This window comes from Lepisma saccharinum, chromosome 8, assembly GCF_977018435.1.
Source record: "Lepisma saccharinum chromosome 8, izLepSacc3.1, whole genome shotgun sequence".
Classification (NCBI taxonomy): domain Eukaryota; kingdom Metazoa; phylum Arthropoda; class Insecta; order Zygentoma; family Lepismatidae; genus Lepisma; species Lepisma saccharinum.
Window position 1 is genome coordinate 27,715,674 of NC_139236.1, and position 14,889 is coordinate 27,730,562.

Below are 14,889 nucleotides of genomic sequence, written 5' to 3' on the forward strand. Positions count from 1 at the left end.
ACTAATACGTGAAGTTGGCAACAAGTATCATACGAGTTATGTCAATTGAGGAAGATCATTGTGCCGTTCCTGATCCTTTATCGCATCGACTGGGGGAGGGGGGGGGGGCTTGTTTGTTCTGTGGAAAACGTCTGCTACTTGCAGACAATGCGCATGTATACATCAAACGGCACTATTTCGGAACAGAAAGCGATATGAAGCAACATGCACAAGATCAGTGTGCTTAAAATTATCCTGAAATATGATTAAAACGAACAACAACATCTACAATATATTGTACAGTGTCTCTCAAAAGTTTTAGGACAACGACATTTTAAACTAGGCAACCCAAATTACGTAAGGCGCTGGTGGGTTGCGTGTAGAGTTAGGTTGAATTTCAGGGTTGCCATACGCACAATAAATAATTATGAAATACGCGAAAGGAATAAAACCAAGAATTATTGTATAAAACTCTAAAAAAATATCAGTATTACATTTCTCGCAAATCAGAAATACTTCCTGAAAGAAAGAAAATCGATTTTCTAGTATTTCATTGCTGATGAGTCTACACAAAGGAAAAGAGGAGAGAGGAAACGAAAGGGGACAACAAATGAGAGGAGAAAAGAGAGAGCGAAAGGGGAAGAGGAAAAGTAAAGGAGGGAAGAAAATATAGGACAGGTGTGAATAGGAGAAGTAATGAAGAGAACGGGAAAAGATGTGAGGAGAGAGAAGAAGGAAATAGATGAGAGGAAAGGAGAAGAGGATGTTTGAGAGGAGGAGACGAGAAGAGGGGAGTTGAGAGTAGAGTAGTAAGAGAGAGACCATGAGAAGAACGAAAAGAAGAGGAGAAGAGTGCAGTGGAGTCTGAAATCTATGACAGGAGAGGAGAGGAGATAAGAGGAGCGAAGAAGAATGGGATGGAGACAAGAGGCGTGAACAAGAGGGAAGGCAATATGGCATATAAGCAGGGGAGAAGAAAGGGAGAGAAGAAGGAGAAGAGAAAGGAGACGAGAGGAGAGAAGAGGTATTTGTAGAAAATATCGTCTCAGCGTCAATTTATCAATTGATCAAAATATCGACATGAAATATTGAATAATATTTTCAAATGAACTGGAGAATGAATTAAATCGGTGCGAAATGCCCTTTTGGCTGAGTTCAGAGCGAGATAAAATCTGCCACGCAAGATCTTTGATTCTACCTGCGATTATACCATTAAAAACGTGAATGTAATTTTCATATTTATAAGAATTATCCAATTTTTCTACACTTCTCAGTTCGTTGAAATAGAGGTTTTGTTATTTAACATTTCTCATCCCCCCCATCGTTAATTCCAAACAGAATCATTCCGTTTCACACTGCGTGGACAATGAACACAATAGGATATGTCTAAAAATTATGAAACTTTTCTGCTGTGTTCGGAACTGGAATGTCCAACTTTTGTATGAAAATGCATGATTTTCTTACTCCGGTTATTCTCTACCTTATTCTCTGTAAGAAATGAGTGATATATAGTCGTATTCTCCATGTTCCGGGTTCGAATCCCGCTCGGGCTTGGTTGTTTGTGAATGTCCATTCATCAATTTCATCACTCATCCCCATCTTCGCAAATTAGCCAAGAGGCACAAAACTCAAAGAAAAATAAACTAAATCAATCAATCAATCAATCGTATTTTCCGAAATCTCATCTTTACACCATAATTTTGTTTCATAACTGCTGTCACACAATAATTAAAACTACCCCTTCCGATGAAAAATTCCATTGGTTTGAATAGGAAGAAAACTTGATTTATTTATTTGTTGTTTTAAGTTCACTTTATGCACAGTATGGCTAATCACGACTGGACCTACAGTATAAAGTGGGATCCGAACCACTATGTGCCTCCACCGGTTCTCGAACCCGGGACCCCTTGATTACCACTGCGCCATCGGGGAGGACCCAGGAAGAAAACTTGTTTGCCCGTTGTTTAGTATTTGGTCTCGAAATGTCCTATCGGTATATCAGTCGATAATAGTTTCATGTAATCGATTAGATCCCCCCTCCCAAATCACCGTAGAAGTATTGTCGAGAATTGAAAAGTGGATACACGACACTGATTCTATTGGCTAGCTTTGCTGCTGCGAAAGCCTCTTCGTGAACAGCCAATACTGATTCTGTTGCCTGATTTCGCTTCAGCAACACTACGACAACGTCATTTGGTGAGGCCAGAAGATATAAGACACTGATCTTGTTGCTTATCTTTGACCGAGGAGCGTCTGGTTGTAAAACAGAGCTGTCGGTGAACCTGGAAGATACAAAACGCCGATTTTGTACAACCCCAGCAACAAGAAATCTAATGAAGGGATCTACCCAAGGTCCGGTCAAGAATGTCGGGAGAAACGACTTCGAAAGGACCGGCAGTTTCGCACTTGTCAATGCGCTCGCAGGAATCCAAGAGTAAGAAGAACCACACTTGGAATACCCGGAGGGTCATTTCCCACACCACGATGCAAACCTTGCCGGTTTAAAATTCTTTCCATGTTAATCCTTGCAGACTTTGAAACAGTGTTGTCATATGAAGGGAAATTTTCTTTTTGGAGGGAAATTCTGACCGAATTTTTAGCCAAAAGGGAAAAAGGAATTTCGATTAAAAATATCACAATTTCAAGGGAAATTTTAAGGACATTCACTCTACATTATTGCAGTTTATGTTGATTTCCAATTTCATATTCAATTTTTATCTTTTTCCTGTTCATCTTTATTTCTGCTACAATATAAGCCTGTATATATTTTTATATTTCAGTTATTGTACGTCGCTTTTATGCATCTTCGAATAATAGTAACGATGAGGATTGATGATTTAATGGATTCCTGACCAGGTTCAAGCCTGGGACCCAGGAAGCGATGAGGCTGACGTGTGAAAAAATTGTTTAACATTTTCTTATTCATACGAACATGGACCAACGGAAATAATAATACTGCTGCTACCACCACCACTAATAATAATTATTACTGCTACTGCTGAGGCGGCTGCTGCTGCTGCTACTACTACTACTACTAATATACTGGTCGCAGACCCAACTGGCTGCTCACCTGCTTATTCCTATCTGTCCACCAATCGTTTTCAGGGGTGTGTGCCTCGATGAGTGTCAACAACCTCAGTTGAGAAATAAAAGCTGTAGAGGTATCATCGCTCTCCCGTTACAACGTTGCCAAACGTGCATCTGTTTTTGCCAGTTATCTTTATTAGCTTGTTTGTACAGTGATTGGGTGTTTTGTGTACTGTTTTTCCGTGCTTTGTGTACCATTGTACAACTTTTATCCAGCAACGGCGCTGATCGACTCTCTCTCTCTCTTCCCAGTTTTACAGTACGTTTGGCAACATGGTGTGTATCCGACGCTCATTTGTCTCGTCCCGCCAACAACATTCGGGTGCCTTGTGACTCGAAAATGCACGATGTCAGTCGAAGAGATTTGAACTGATCGTTGATTCGTTGTTTCCCAGCCGCCAGATGGAAATGCGAGCAGTGTAGTAGTTATTATTATAAGAGAACGAATTTATATGAAAATATATATTTATTTATGAAACTTAAATCAGTTACATTTTGTATTATCTTTCCGCATCATGACATGTAGGCTCGAAAATTATCCATATTTTCCATATATTAGGTTTTGGCTCATATTTTACATATTTTAGTTATTTTTACATATTTCAGAACATTTCTCAACATATACTCCAAACTCGCGGAATAACTACATGTCCCCGTGTGACCGAAATAGCTGGGTGAATTTCTTGCGAATAACTGACAAATATGAAATACACTCCCATTACTTCTTGCCATATTGAACACAGTTTTAGTCAATATAAATTTTTGTGTTGTTTTACAATTAATGTGATTGTACGCGTACTGTATTTTGTGTAGCTCGTGTAGTCTTATAGTATTAAAAAGGTAATTTTTTTCAATTTTAAGTCCATATTGAACTCCATATTTTGGTGAAAATAACTAAATATGTATTTACATATGTAGCACATTATTATTTGTTTATGTCAAGGGAAAAATTGGTTTAAAAAGGGAAATTGTGCCCTCATATTATGGCAACACTGCTTTGAACTGGAGTCGGGTTGGCGATCGCTGTCCGGTGTTGCAGGCAAATTACGACGGATCAGAAGAGATGGAGCAAGTCCTCACTGATCCTCACGGATCTTCGGCTACGATATCTGTCTCGTAAATTTCAACCGGAGAGGTTTCGAGTCTTGTGTATCTCTGTATCTTCTCCCGTTGGAAGAAGTGAGTACACGAACGTCAAGGATGCTGCATTGGAAAGATGAGAAGGAATTTCCTTCTCGTGGCTCTTCCTTTGTCTTGGAACCAGAATCATTGTCTCCATCCAATGTCCACGACTAGATAGGGTTAAAAGCTCAAGCGCATTAGTATGAAGGCCTTTTGGAAACCAAAAGCATTTGTGTTCTGAATTTCCTCTCTGGCCACCTCAGCGATTACATTAACTGCTCTTAGCATTTGCATCCATGAAACCTAGAACGTGCGTTGGTCGCTCACACCACTGGAGTTCTAGTTCCGAAGGTCACAGGCTCGAAACCATTTTCCCCAACGTTCATTTCTAGAATGGTAGCGATTGCTGCTGGGCCATTCCACGAAAAGTGGTCCTACTCCATGTTAATAACAAAATGAATTAATATGAAAACTATTATTGTTTTTAATTGCATTAAGGTTTAGATGTTTGTGAATGTATATAATTGGCACATTTCACTACTAAAAGTTACTACCATCAGCAGCCTACATGCTTCACAGACAACTGAAGTCAAAATTTGCTACATTTTTAAAGCGTCGCACACGTAACGCACTTCTGTTAATGCTTTTCATGCCTATGTCATCATACTCAAGGTTTTTTTTTTTTTCATTTGTTAGCAGACACCATAAAGTTCTTCACAGTTCTATGAAGTCAGTTCATTGTGAATATTTTAATCCAGTCTTTTGTCTAGAACCTTAAATTTTGTGTGTAAACGTAACGTTGGAATGTCCATGCTACTAGATTAGATTTATTTTCTTTTTGTGCGAGCCATAGGCTGTACGCACTACATATTTTTGATTTTTCTACACTATTTTGTTACATTTAGTTTTCTTTTAAGCTGTCTCTTACTTTGTCCCCTATATACACATTCTTCCCCTCCCTCGGAAGTTCTTCTTCCAGTCTTTCTCCCCCCTTCTCTTTTCCTGCACTCTCACCAAAACACGCATACATTTTCCTTTACACACACTTACACTATAAAGGTGGCTCGTCTGGAGCATGATCACTCATTTCGCTGCCTTCTCTAATAGCTTTCCCCCGCCGTTCTCTTACTTCTCCCAGGTATTTCCCCACTTGCTGCACCGTTTCCTTTATCTTTATTCTGTCGTCTACCACTTCTATCACCTCCCTACCTGTTACGTTTTTCATCCATTTGTCCCTTAGGTCACGTGTAGAAGGACAGTTCAGTAGGATATGCTTGTCCGTCTCCTCCCCTCGCACAAAGGACATATCGTGTCCCCTTCTTCGTTTCTCGTTCTTAGCTGTTTCCATCCCCCTAATCTGAATCATGCCAGCGCGCTTCTTTCATTTTTCCCACAACCTGGATATATTTCGCTTTCTCCCATTCTCTTACTCTTAGCTGTTCTCTGATTGAGGTCTTTGTTTGGCAGTCTGCTATTATTTCTTGTCTGTCTATGTCGAGTAACCTGTCTCTGATTTGATTTTCTGTTGAGAGCCCCCCCCCCTTTTCCTCCCTCTTCCCATACACAAACCATTCCGCTATTATATAAGATATTTTTCACTTCCAGACCCCAGCTGTAAACGTTTTCCTCCCTTGTCTGCTACGACTGTAATAAGCATTGCCGTTGGGTGGTAGCTTAAACTTAAACACAATCAGTGGTTAGGTTACACTTGATGGGTTTGGTTATCTTACAAGTAGAAGACGACGAAAAGCAGTTGTAGCAGTAATAACAACCTTCTAGCTAGAATATCACATTTATACTATCTAACAATAATAATAACAATTATAACAATAAAGTCTGCGGAGAACGGAAGTCCAGGACTTGCCAAGCGCAGGAGACGCGTCGAGTTGTATCGCCACTGTTCTCTATAAATAAAAATGGTCCTTCTTTCAAGACCATACTCTGTCCCGGGAATCTGTGGAGCAAGCGAACGAAAGCAAGCCTCTGCGCAACTAGTGACTCAAGAGGGCTCGACCAATGGACACGTGAGAGGGAACGAGACTGCGTAGAGGAGGGAAAGCGACTGCAGTTACCAGCCTTTCCAAGTAGTTCCACAATTGTCCTCGCGATGCTGGGTCTATATTCTGAAATTTTTGGAGTGGGTTCCGTACTGTGAATCGAACCCAGGACACACCGCACCAAGGGCGAGAGCACTAACCATTTGGCTACGCGTGGCTCACATTTCCACCGTCATGATTCAGCAATATACGAAAGGTAAGAAACAGTAGATCCACTATCTGCATTTCAAACCCTGCCATGGAAGTACTTCGCATATTTTCCGAGGTTTCAGAAATCTTTGTGGCAGTATACAATATGCAGTTACGTACAGTCACCGGCAATAACAAAGGTACACCTAGATCCTGAAATACTCAATTCCCAGCAAGGCGTCATGTGTGTTGCCTAAAACTAAGGTTGTTCTCGGTTGTTTCATTATGCAAAACCAGTCAGTCCCTTTGGCACAGGGTCCGAATACCAAGACATAAACAGAAAAAATACAGACACCTTACCTTTCTAAACCATTGGCAGCAGCGGAGTTGATGTGGTGATCGGAGCAGCTCGCCTGCTGGCATTTGCGTGACCTCACCAAGGGTTCAGTGTCGGAGACCTTGGCGGTCAGGTCTTCCCTTTCGTTGAAAGAATGGCGACGCCTGTCCTTGCGCTTCCGGAGCCCTTTGCCCTCGCTGTGGTACACCGGGTTGCCGCGGTCGATGTTCCGGGACTCTCTCCCGGGCCTCAACTCCCGGAACCATCGCCCCAGAGCAGTCGGCACAGATTCTTCACTTTCCCTGCAACAGACAATACCAGACTCGTCACAAGAACTTACAGACAAATATGGTTACAAGACATACGAGAACAAGAATTGGTTTCTTGAATGTTACCGACAAAAACATGGGGCGTGACAGTAACTTTGATCCTTAAGGTCACCTAGGCGATCATGGTATCGAACTTGAGTGAATGTAAGTACGTATATACGTATTACTTCAAATAATCCATCGGATATTTCATTTTAAATAAGCATGTTATATCTATACAACGCGTACACCATTACACACATATTTAATACAAACAACAGAATCACAGAATATTAAATTATTTCTTCAAATCTGCCAGGACTGCATTCTTGCAGATGTGTGCGTGTGGGGGGGGGGTCATTAACAAAATTTATAAATATCATACAGATACTACATTATTCTACATCTTTTAAACCATCTCTTGAAGAGTTAATTGACATACTGAAATCATGCCTTACCCACTCCACACTACTTTAAGATTATTCAGATATTTATATCACACACACACACACAACAAAACAATATTAAATCACAGTGCCTACAGTACATTCCACCCCCGGCCGAAGCAATGAAACTCCCCTTCGTTCCCAAAACTTGGGAGCTGTTGAACTTTGATGCAGATGCGAAGGGAATTTGCATGATGACATGCAAGCCACAGATTTCTGTCCAAACGGGAGGTCGCAACAGGGACAGTGAAGGCACAGATAAAGAAGCTGCCGCATGAAAGAACTTGCAGAGTCTAGATAATCTTCAAAATACTTGCAGTTAATTAGACTTCTGTTCATAAACAAGATGAGCGAATGTAATAGTAATAGCTGCTGTTCATGTTCTGTGGATTTATCCTTAAAGTTGTGAGCTGTCTACATTTTCACTCTTCACTGCAAACAAATTAATCATAATAGTTTTACGTAATGTCAAGGGGGCTGATGGCAGTGCCAGGGGGGTGCTGACGGCAGGTCCAAGGGGGCTTACCCCCCCCCCTGGCCCATGCCTGGCTACGGACCTGGCATAAATGCTTCCAAAAATCTTACAGCAGCTAGTACTTTACACGGAAGCATTTTATGTGACATTTCGGTTAGCTGTTGCGATTACAATGTATAATACATACAGCACGAAAGGCACGCCGAGTTGCACCATCTACAGTGAGTGCACGGTGTTTACAATTGAAGCAACTAATTTATTCTTCCATACGTGTACTGTATACGTTATAAAGTATGTATTTAAGCAGCGCCATTGTTGTTGTTGAGTTGGTGTCTTAAGTTCACTTTATGCACAGAAAGGCTAATCGGGACTGGACCTACAGTTTAAAGTGGGATCCGAACCTCTATGTGCCTTCACCGGGTATCGAACCCGGGACACCTCGATTACAAGGCAACGACGCTACCATTGCGCCATCGGGGAGGTCCCAGCAGCGCCATTGCTTTGTACCTAATATTGTTTTATATGAAACGTTATTCCTCTCGATTGAATAGTTATCGGTTTTTAAAAATTTAAAGTGATACATTGTTTACACCCGGCCGCCATTGCATCTGCACTCGTGACCTAGAGCTCGCTTCTGATTGGTCATGCTACGGAAATAGGACCTATTCTATCCTTGAGAAACGTCATAAAATATGCCTAAGATATTTCACTATACGAGGTAATATTTTGGTCATACTAAGGAAAATGCTTTCGTCTAAAACGAGCATAAGAATCCTTCTCTTTTTGGCATTCCGAGGAATGTATGTGGTACGAATTCTGTAGCCTACGTCTGATTTCTTCTATTGCACTCAGTCATCTGGATAATAAACCTTTTGGATAATAAACCTTTTCGAGCAAGGCCTCATCTCCAGGAAGCTATCAACTCGCGGCAAGCCACGGCACCTAGCGACCTGTTGAGTGAGACGAGTCAAGGCAAAATGGATAATAAACCTTTTCCTGCTCCCACAAAAATAGGCAATAGTTAGGCTGGAGAGTTCAATGAATTAATCGATCTCTAACTACGCACTGGTAATGATCAGGCTGGAAAGTTCATACGAACTAACCAATCATGATAAATAAACCTTTTCTCGTCAATGTCGGCCTTATATAGCATCTTGCTTTCCTTGTTCATATCTTTACGAACTGTTTCGTTAAGGGTGACGAAGGAAACCAAAAGATTACGCCATACGTAGATGCTCATCTCTTGAGCCACCTGCATCAGTGGACGCAAACGATGCGGTCCAGAAGCCATGGAGGAGTATTTGATATCCAGCAACCGACCGACCAGCAGTTGCCTTCGGGATGGCAACCTGCGATGTACCCAAAGCCTATTTCGACAGGAGAAAAGGTAAAGGGGCGGAGGGGAAGAGACCCCAACGATGCCCTTGAGAAGGTCAGCGGATGGAGCGTCAGATGGTCGGACTGCAGCGTTACCGCACTGACGTCAATGGCCTCATGTTTGTTAGATGCACTAACCATAGGAGAGATTCGCGTAGGTGCTAAACTCTTGCCATTCCAACACCTTTTTTTTCTGCTTTCGTTTATCGTTCGAAACGGCAGAACGACCTTGACAACTTTTTAGTTCGGAATTCAGAGTACAGTCAACTCTGCTCCTGCCGTGGAGCGTATCTCTTCGAGTGTAATTCCAACCAGCTGATACAAATTCAGATAGTGTAGCTTTGACATGGAGTTCTCCCCACTCTCACCGCCTGTATTTGCATTATTTATGAACCTCTCCTCAAGTCCGCCCAGTTATTAGGACCCAATAAAAATAGAGCCTTGCACTGATATCTATTGAACCGTGAGAACGTTGGCATATATATTCTCCATCTTCCAAACACCACATATATTCTCTCAATGCTTATGGTCCTTACCATTTTTGTACACAAACAACTGATGATGGCAAAGGTGCAAATGACGTTGAAAGTGGGAAAATCGTGTGATGGGAAAGGTAATACCAGTTTTCCTTAACAACTAGAAGTTGATTTTTTTGTTGTAGATGGAGTGAATCCAGATAATCATGGATGAAGAATATACTCCTTTTACTATCAATTCTTGAACGAGACTGGGTGCAAGGATGTATTTAGTATTCCGGATCCCCAGAAAGACTTACTAATTACAAAATTTTAATAATAAAAATATGCTTGTTTAGCATTTGTTGCATAAGCAAGAATTAGATTGGGATTACACGGCTTTGAATGACAGTATCAAAGAAGATTTATGCACGCTACTTACTACCTATAAAATATGTACAAAATATCAACCAGGAACTTTACTTTTCGTCATCCGATTCTAACATCCTTTTTTGTTATTCAATAAATATTCAATTATTTATTTATTATTACTCGTACTTTCCTTCCCAGGGCAGTTGTTTAATACAAATTTTAGCGATCCTAACTACACGTAAACTAGATAATGAATACATGCTATTATATCTCTATTCGTATCCCGTCTTTTTAACTATTCATGTAATAGTAATAATACAATATTTATTATTTACATATTTGAATTAATATTATTTTAATTAATCTAATACAATAATAATACGATTATTTAAATTTTATCATTAGCTATTATTACTATTATTTCTGAGATACCTAATTCGGACACCCTCTCCAAAATACCGTGCGTCCACTTCGATCTGCAGCCGAGAGATCGGGAGAAGCGTGGCGGGCGGCACTGACGGAGATGCCGACATTTGCGGCCTGAAATGCCCGCTTATTTTTATGGACATATGCAGACATTTATATAAATATTGCAAAACGAGCACTAACCTGTGTTATAAGAGTATGGTTTTAATTTTAGTAGCTTAGTGACTGTATGTGCCGATGATTTTGACACGCCCACCTCTTGTGAAACACGGCGTAGAGGTTTGTTTGGAGAACGTTCTAACGCTGCACCAATATCTTCGAGTCTTGCTTCGGTTAGAATCCGTCGTTTTTGCTTAGGTGTTTTAAAATTTAACGATACAGTTTCTCGTAATTTAAGGACAAGATGTCTAACCGTATCTCTGTGTGGAGTTGAAACGCATGGGAATTTCTGTACAAATTACCTACACACGTCTCGACATGAGTTTGTTTTCACGTAGGTACGTGTCATAGTACATAAAAAAATCTTTGTTCTAACGTGAATCTTGCGGCTGGCATTCCAATCGTCTCACTGACACGTCACACATACACACTACAATAACACAAACAAGTAACTGCAAGTAACCAAGAATAACACTCTTGCGCACAGTACGAAATTAACACGCTCTTGGTTTACATTGCTCGCCACTATATTTACAACTCTGTCTTCATCTAGTCGCGAAGGAACAAAAAACTCGAGCTCGGAGATTTCGGATTGCAAGGAAGCTCACGAACACTATTGACTTTTAACGGTTTCTTCTACAGCGTAATCTTGATACAGTGTTGCACATTCAAAACCTCCAAACGATCCCCATCGGCACAAAACTCTTTCAAGGATATAAACTTAAGCAGGACGTTACTGGTCAAAACTATGATTAAAATGCTTTATTATCTGTGGCTCTTAACATCGTTTCTAAAGCGTATTTTTTTGTGTATATAAGAGCAGAACTTGGATGAATTACAGAAGAAATTTTGCGTGTTATAACACAGGTTAGTGATAGTTTTGCAATATTTATATAAATGTCTGCATATGTCTATAAAAATAAGCGGGCATTACAGGCCGCAAATGTCGGCATCTCCGTCAGCGCCGCCCGCCACGCTTCTCCCGATCTCTCGGCTGCAGATCGAAATGAACGCACGGTATATATTTCTAAATATGTGCGTGACTGGTTGGTAGATGGGGCGTTAAAGTAGACCAAGGAGGACCCTCCTTACACACCAAATATCATACATATACTGCAAACCACGTTTGCGCTCCAACAAATACTACTTCATATTACGTACTTTTTTCCTGGCTTTGTATCTACCATCAAAATTGGTCCTATTCCTTACCATTATGCCTATTACTCTTTATTAGACTGTTGTACATGACACTACATTTGTTTGCTTTCTGCTATTAACGATAAAACCTCAATTCCAACTTTCACATCTGTGGTTATTATTGTGTCCAGGTATTCAAATGAATTGAGCTGCTAAAACAGCATGTTATTTTGTTTCTGTTTGCTACAAATACAGTCAACTAACAGCAGAGTCAAGGACGTATTTAGGGAGGGTACAGGGGACCGGACCCTCCCCCGAAAGACTTACCAAGTACTAAAATAAAATAATGAAAGTGTACTTTCCAGCATTTGTTGTACTCATCGATATATTGGGATCATACTGCTTTGAAGGACAGAATCAAATAAGATTTATGCACACTGCTACGTATGAAAATATGCATAAAATACTAATCAGGAACATCCTTTTATTATTATTCAATAAATAATCAATTCCATATCTATTTGATATTAATTTCCTTGTTCTTATACAAATTTGGCGATATTAAGTACACGCAAACTAGATAGTAAATATATGCTGTTATGTATATATTCTTACACCATCTTTTTAAGTATTCAGATAATAAAAAATGCAATATTAATAAATTTACACATTTTTATTAACATTTCATTGAATTATAATTTAATTATTTTAATTTAAACATTATTATTATTATTATTTCTGGGACACTTGATTTAGACCCCCCGAAATATATTTCTAGATACGTGCCTGAACATAGTATTCCACACATTTTCCAATAAAAATAAACGTTACTCACTTGTTCCACCTTTCACATCCCCGGGAATGTAGGCTACTTCCTTCTTCACTGTTCAAATATCCAGTAGCTAAATATGAATTAAGATTGCACAACTTTCGTGGTTTTGGAAATCGAAACAATGATAATGTTTTATTTTATTTGGATTTTAATCTCAGCGAGTCGATTGAGCACCTTTTCTTTCGGCTTCAGGCGAACAGGAGTTGTACAGTCACGGACACTTCTGGGTTGTAACAATACCATTAACTTTCAATGGAATCATTACAACCCAGAAGTGTCCATGACTGTACCTTTTCATTAGCGCACCGGATTTGTAGTAAAATCACAGCTCTGTCGTAGGTTCGATCCCCACCACCGGCAAAAAAGGTGATTGTCCACTTGAAGACGAGAGCAAAGGTGCTATACTCTATCGAAACGTAATGTTAGAATAGGTGCAAGTAGTAGAAACACTAGACAAAGGACAGAGTCGAAATAGCATTGCCTGCTAACATCCTACTTGCCAGATACACCTAGTCAACTTTGGCTGAAGATGATGAGTGATGATATGATGAAATGACACTCACAAAGAACACCCAGGCTGCGAACCCACTGTGTCACATTCTAAAATGTCTATTTTAATAGGTTGCACAGACAGTTTAGAATAGGGTTCAATATGTTTTGAATTATGCACAAACTCAATTCATTGATCATGTCTGCAAGCGCATAGTTGTAATACAAAAACAGCCTTCCATTGGGGAACTATATCTCCTATATTATCTATTTATTTCTCTTGAGGAATGTCAAAGTATAAACCACTAAATGTGCGCACTACAATATTACTCACGTGTTTCTGTGTGGGCTGCCCGATAGCAAGGCCTCCTTGTAATCAAGAGATCCCGGGTTCGTTTTCCGATGGAGGCACAGGGATTCGGATCTCTTCAACTGTAAGTCCTGTTCCGATTAGCTTATCTGTGCACAAATTGGGATAGTGGACTTGACATTTTTTTTTATCTACAGGGTGGGCACAAAGTCGCTTTCCCCAAAACAAGCGACTTTGTGCCCACCCTGTATATTCAATTTTTATTTTACGAAGTCCTTCTCCTATTGCTTCCATTACTACAAACGTTAGCGCCAGAAAAAAGAAAATGCTTAGGCACAGGAGATTGGGGGGGGGGGCAGGAATACTGTACAAGAAACGCATATTTGGGCTGAAAGAGCACTTATGAATCCAGTTCCTTTGTTTTCCTGGGGGAGGCGATAAAATGGGGGGGATCGACCAGAGGGCGTCCGCTCTCATCCCCCTCTGTCTGAAGAAATAGTTCAAGGTACAATGTCACCCAGGATCCGAACATAGTACCCCTAGCTTCAGAGCGAGTTACGTTAAGGACTACTCCATAGAGGCCAGCACCTATGATTGTCTCATGCTTTCGAGTCGCATAACCAGGAAACGGATCTATATGCACTAAAAAGCGTTAGATATATAAATATATATTTAGCTATTTTCATCAAAATATGGAATTAAATATGGACTAGCATTGTCAAAAATCGGAATTTTCATTAAGCAAGTGGTTCATCTAACTAAATAAAATCCATTAGGCTTACATGACATTCGTTGTAATGTAAAATTTAAGTACAACATGTGTTTTATTTATTGTTATTAAAACAAGTGCTAAAATGTGATCCTGTTGTCCCTGAAGTTCCTCCAGAGTCTTAAGTTCTCCTTGGAAAACAAAGCGAAAAAAATAAAAATACTGACAAACTGCGTTCAATACCACATGAAGTTATAGGGACACATATAAAATATGCAATGGACTTAACCGCAAGCTACAGCTTGCATTTTCTATTGTTGACAAAAATGTTAGAATAACAGATGCATTGTTGACTATCAACATTTAAAATAAACAGAGTACAAAACGAACACAATACACATGAACGGAAAACCTTTTGGTTGCAAAATTTAGTAATAGCATGGTAAGGTAGGTAAAGTTCGCCATGCATATAGCACCGTGCCATGAAGGCACATTTAGGGGATGTGAGGGTAGGGCCCCACACATTCTCGATCTCGGCCAATTTGGAGGTGATGTGATCAGCACAATGCTCCGGCCGCCTTTACCCTCACGGGTTGCCCCCAAGTAACTGGATGAGTCCCAGTACCGGTTTATGTGGGGACAAGGCTAATAGCATGAATATAGAATATATGTCAGAAAATGTT

The 14,889-nt window shown here is 40.1% G+C and overlaps 1 protein-coding gene across 1 annotated transcript in view; it reads right to left on the reverse strand.

Moving 5' to 3' along the window:
• Shrm (shroom) overlaps positions 1-14,889 on the reverse strand; it is a 510,449-nt gene that overhangs the window by 309,206 nt on the left and 186,354 nt on the right. The window contains exon 2 of the mRNA XM_083126364.1: positions 6,735-7,013. Coding sequence (XP_082982490.1) covers positions 6,735-7,013 — 279 coding nt within the window. The remainder of the gene's footprint in view (positions 1-6,734; positions 7,014-14,889) is intronic.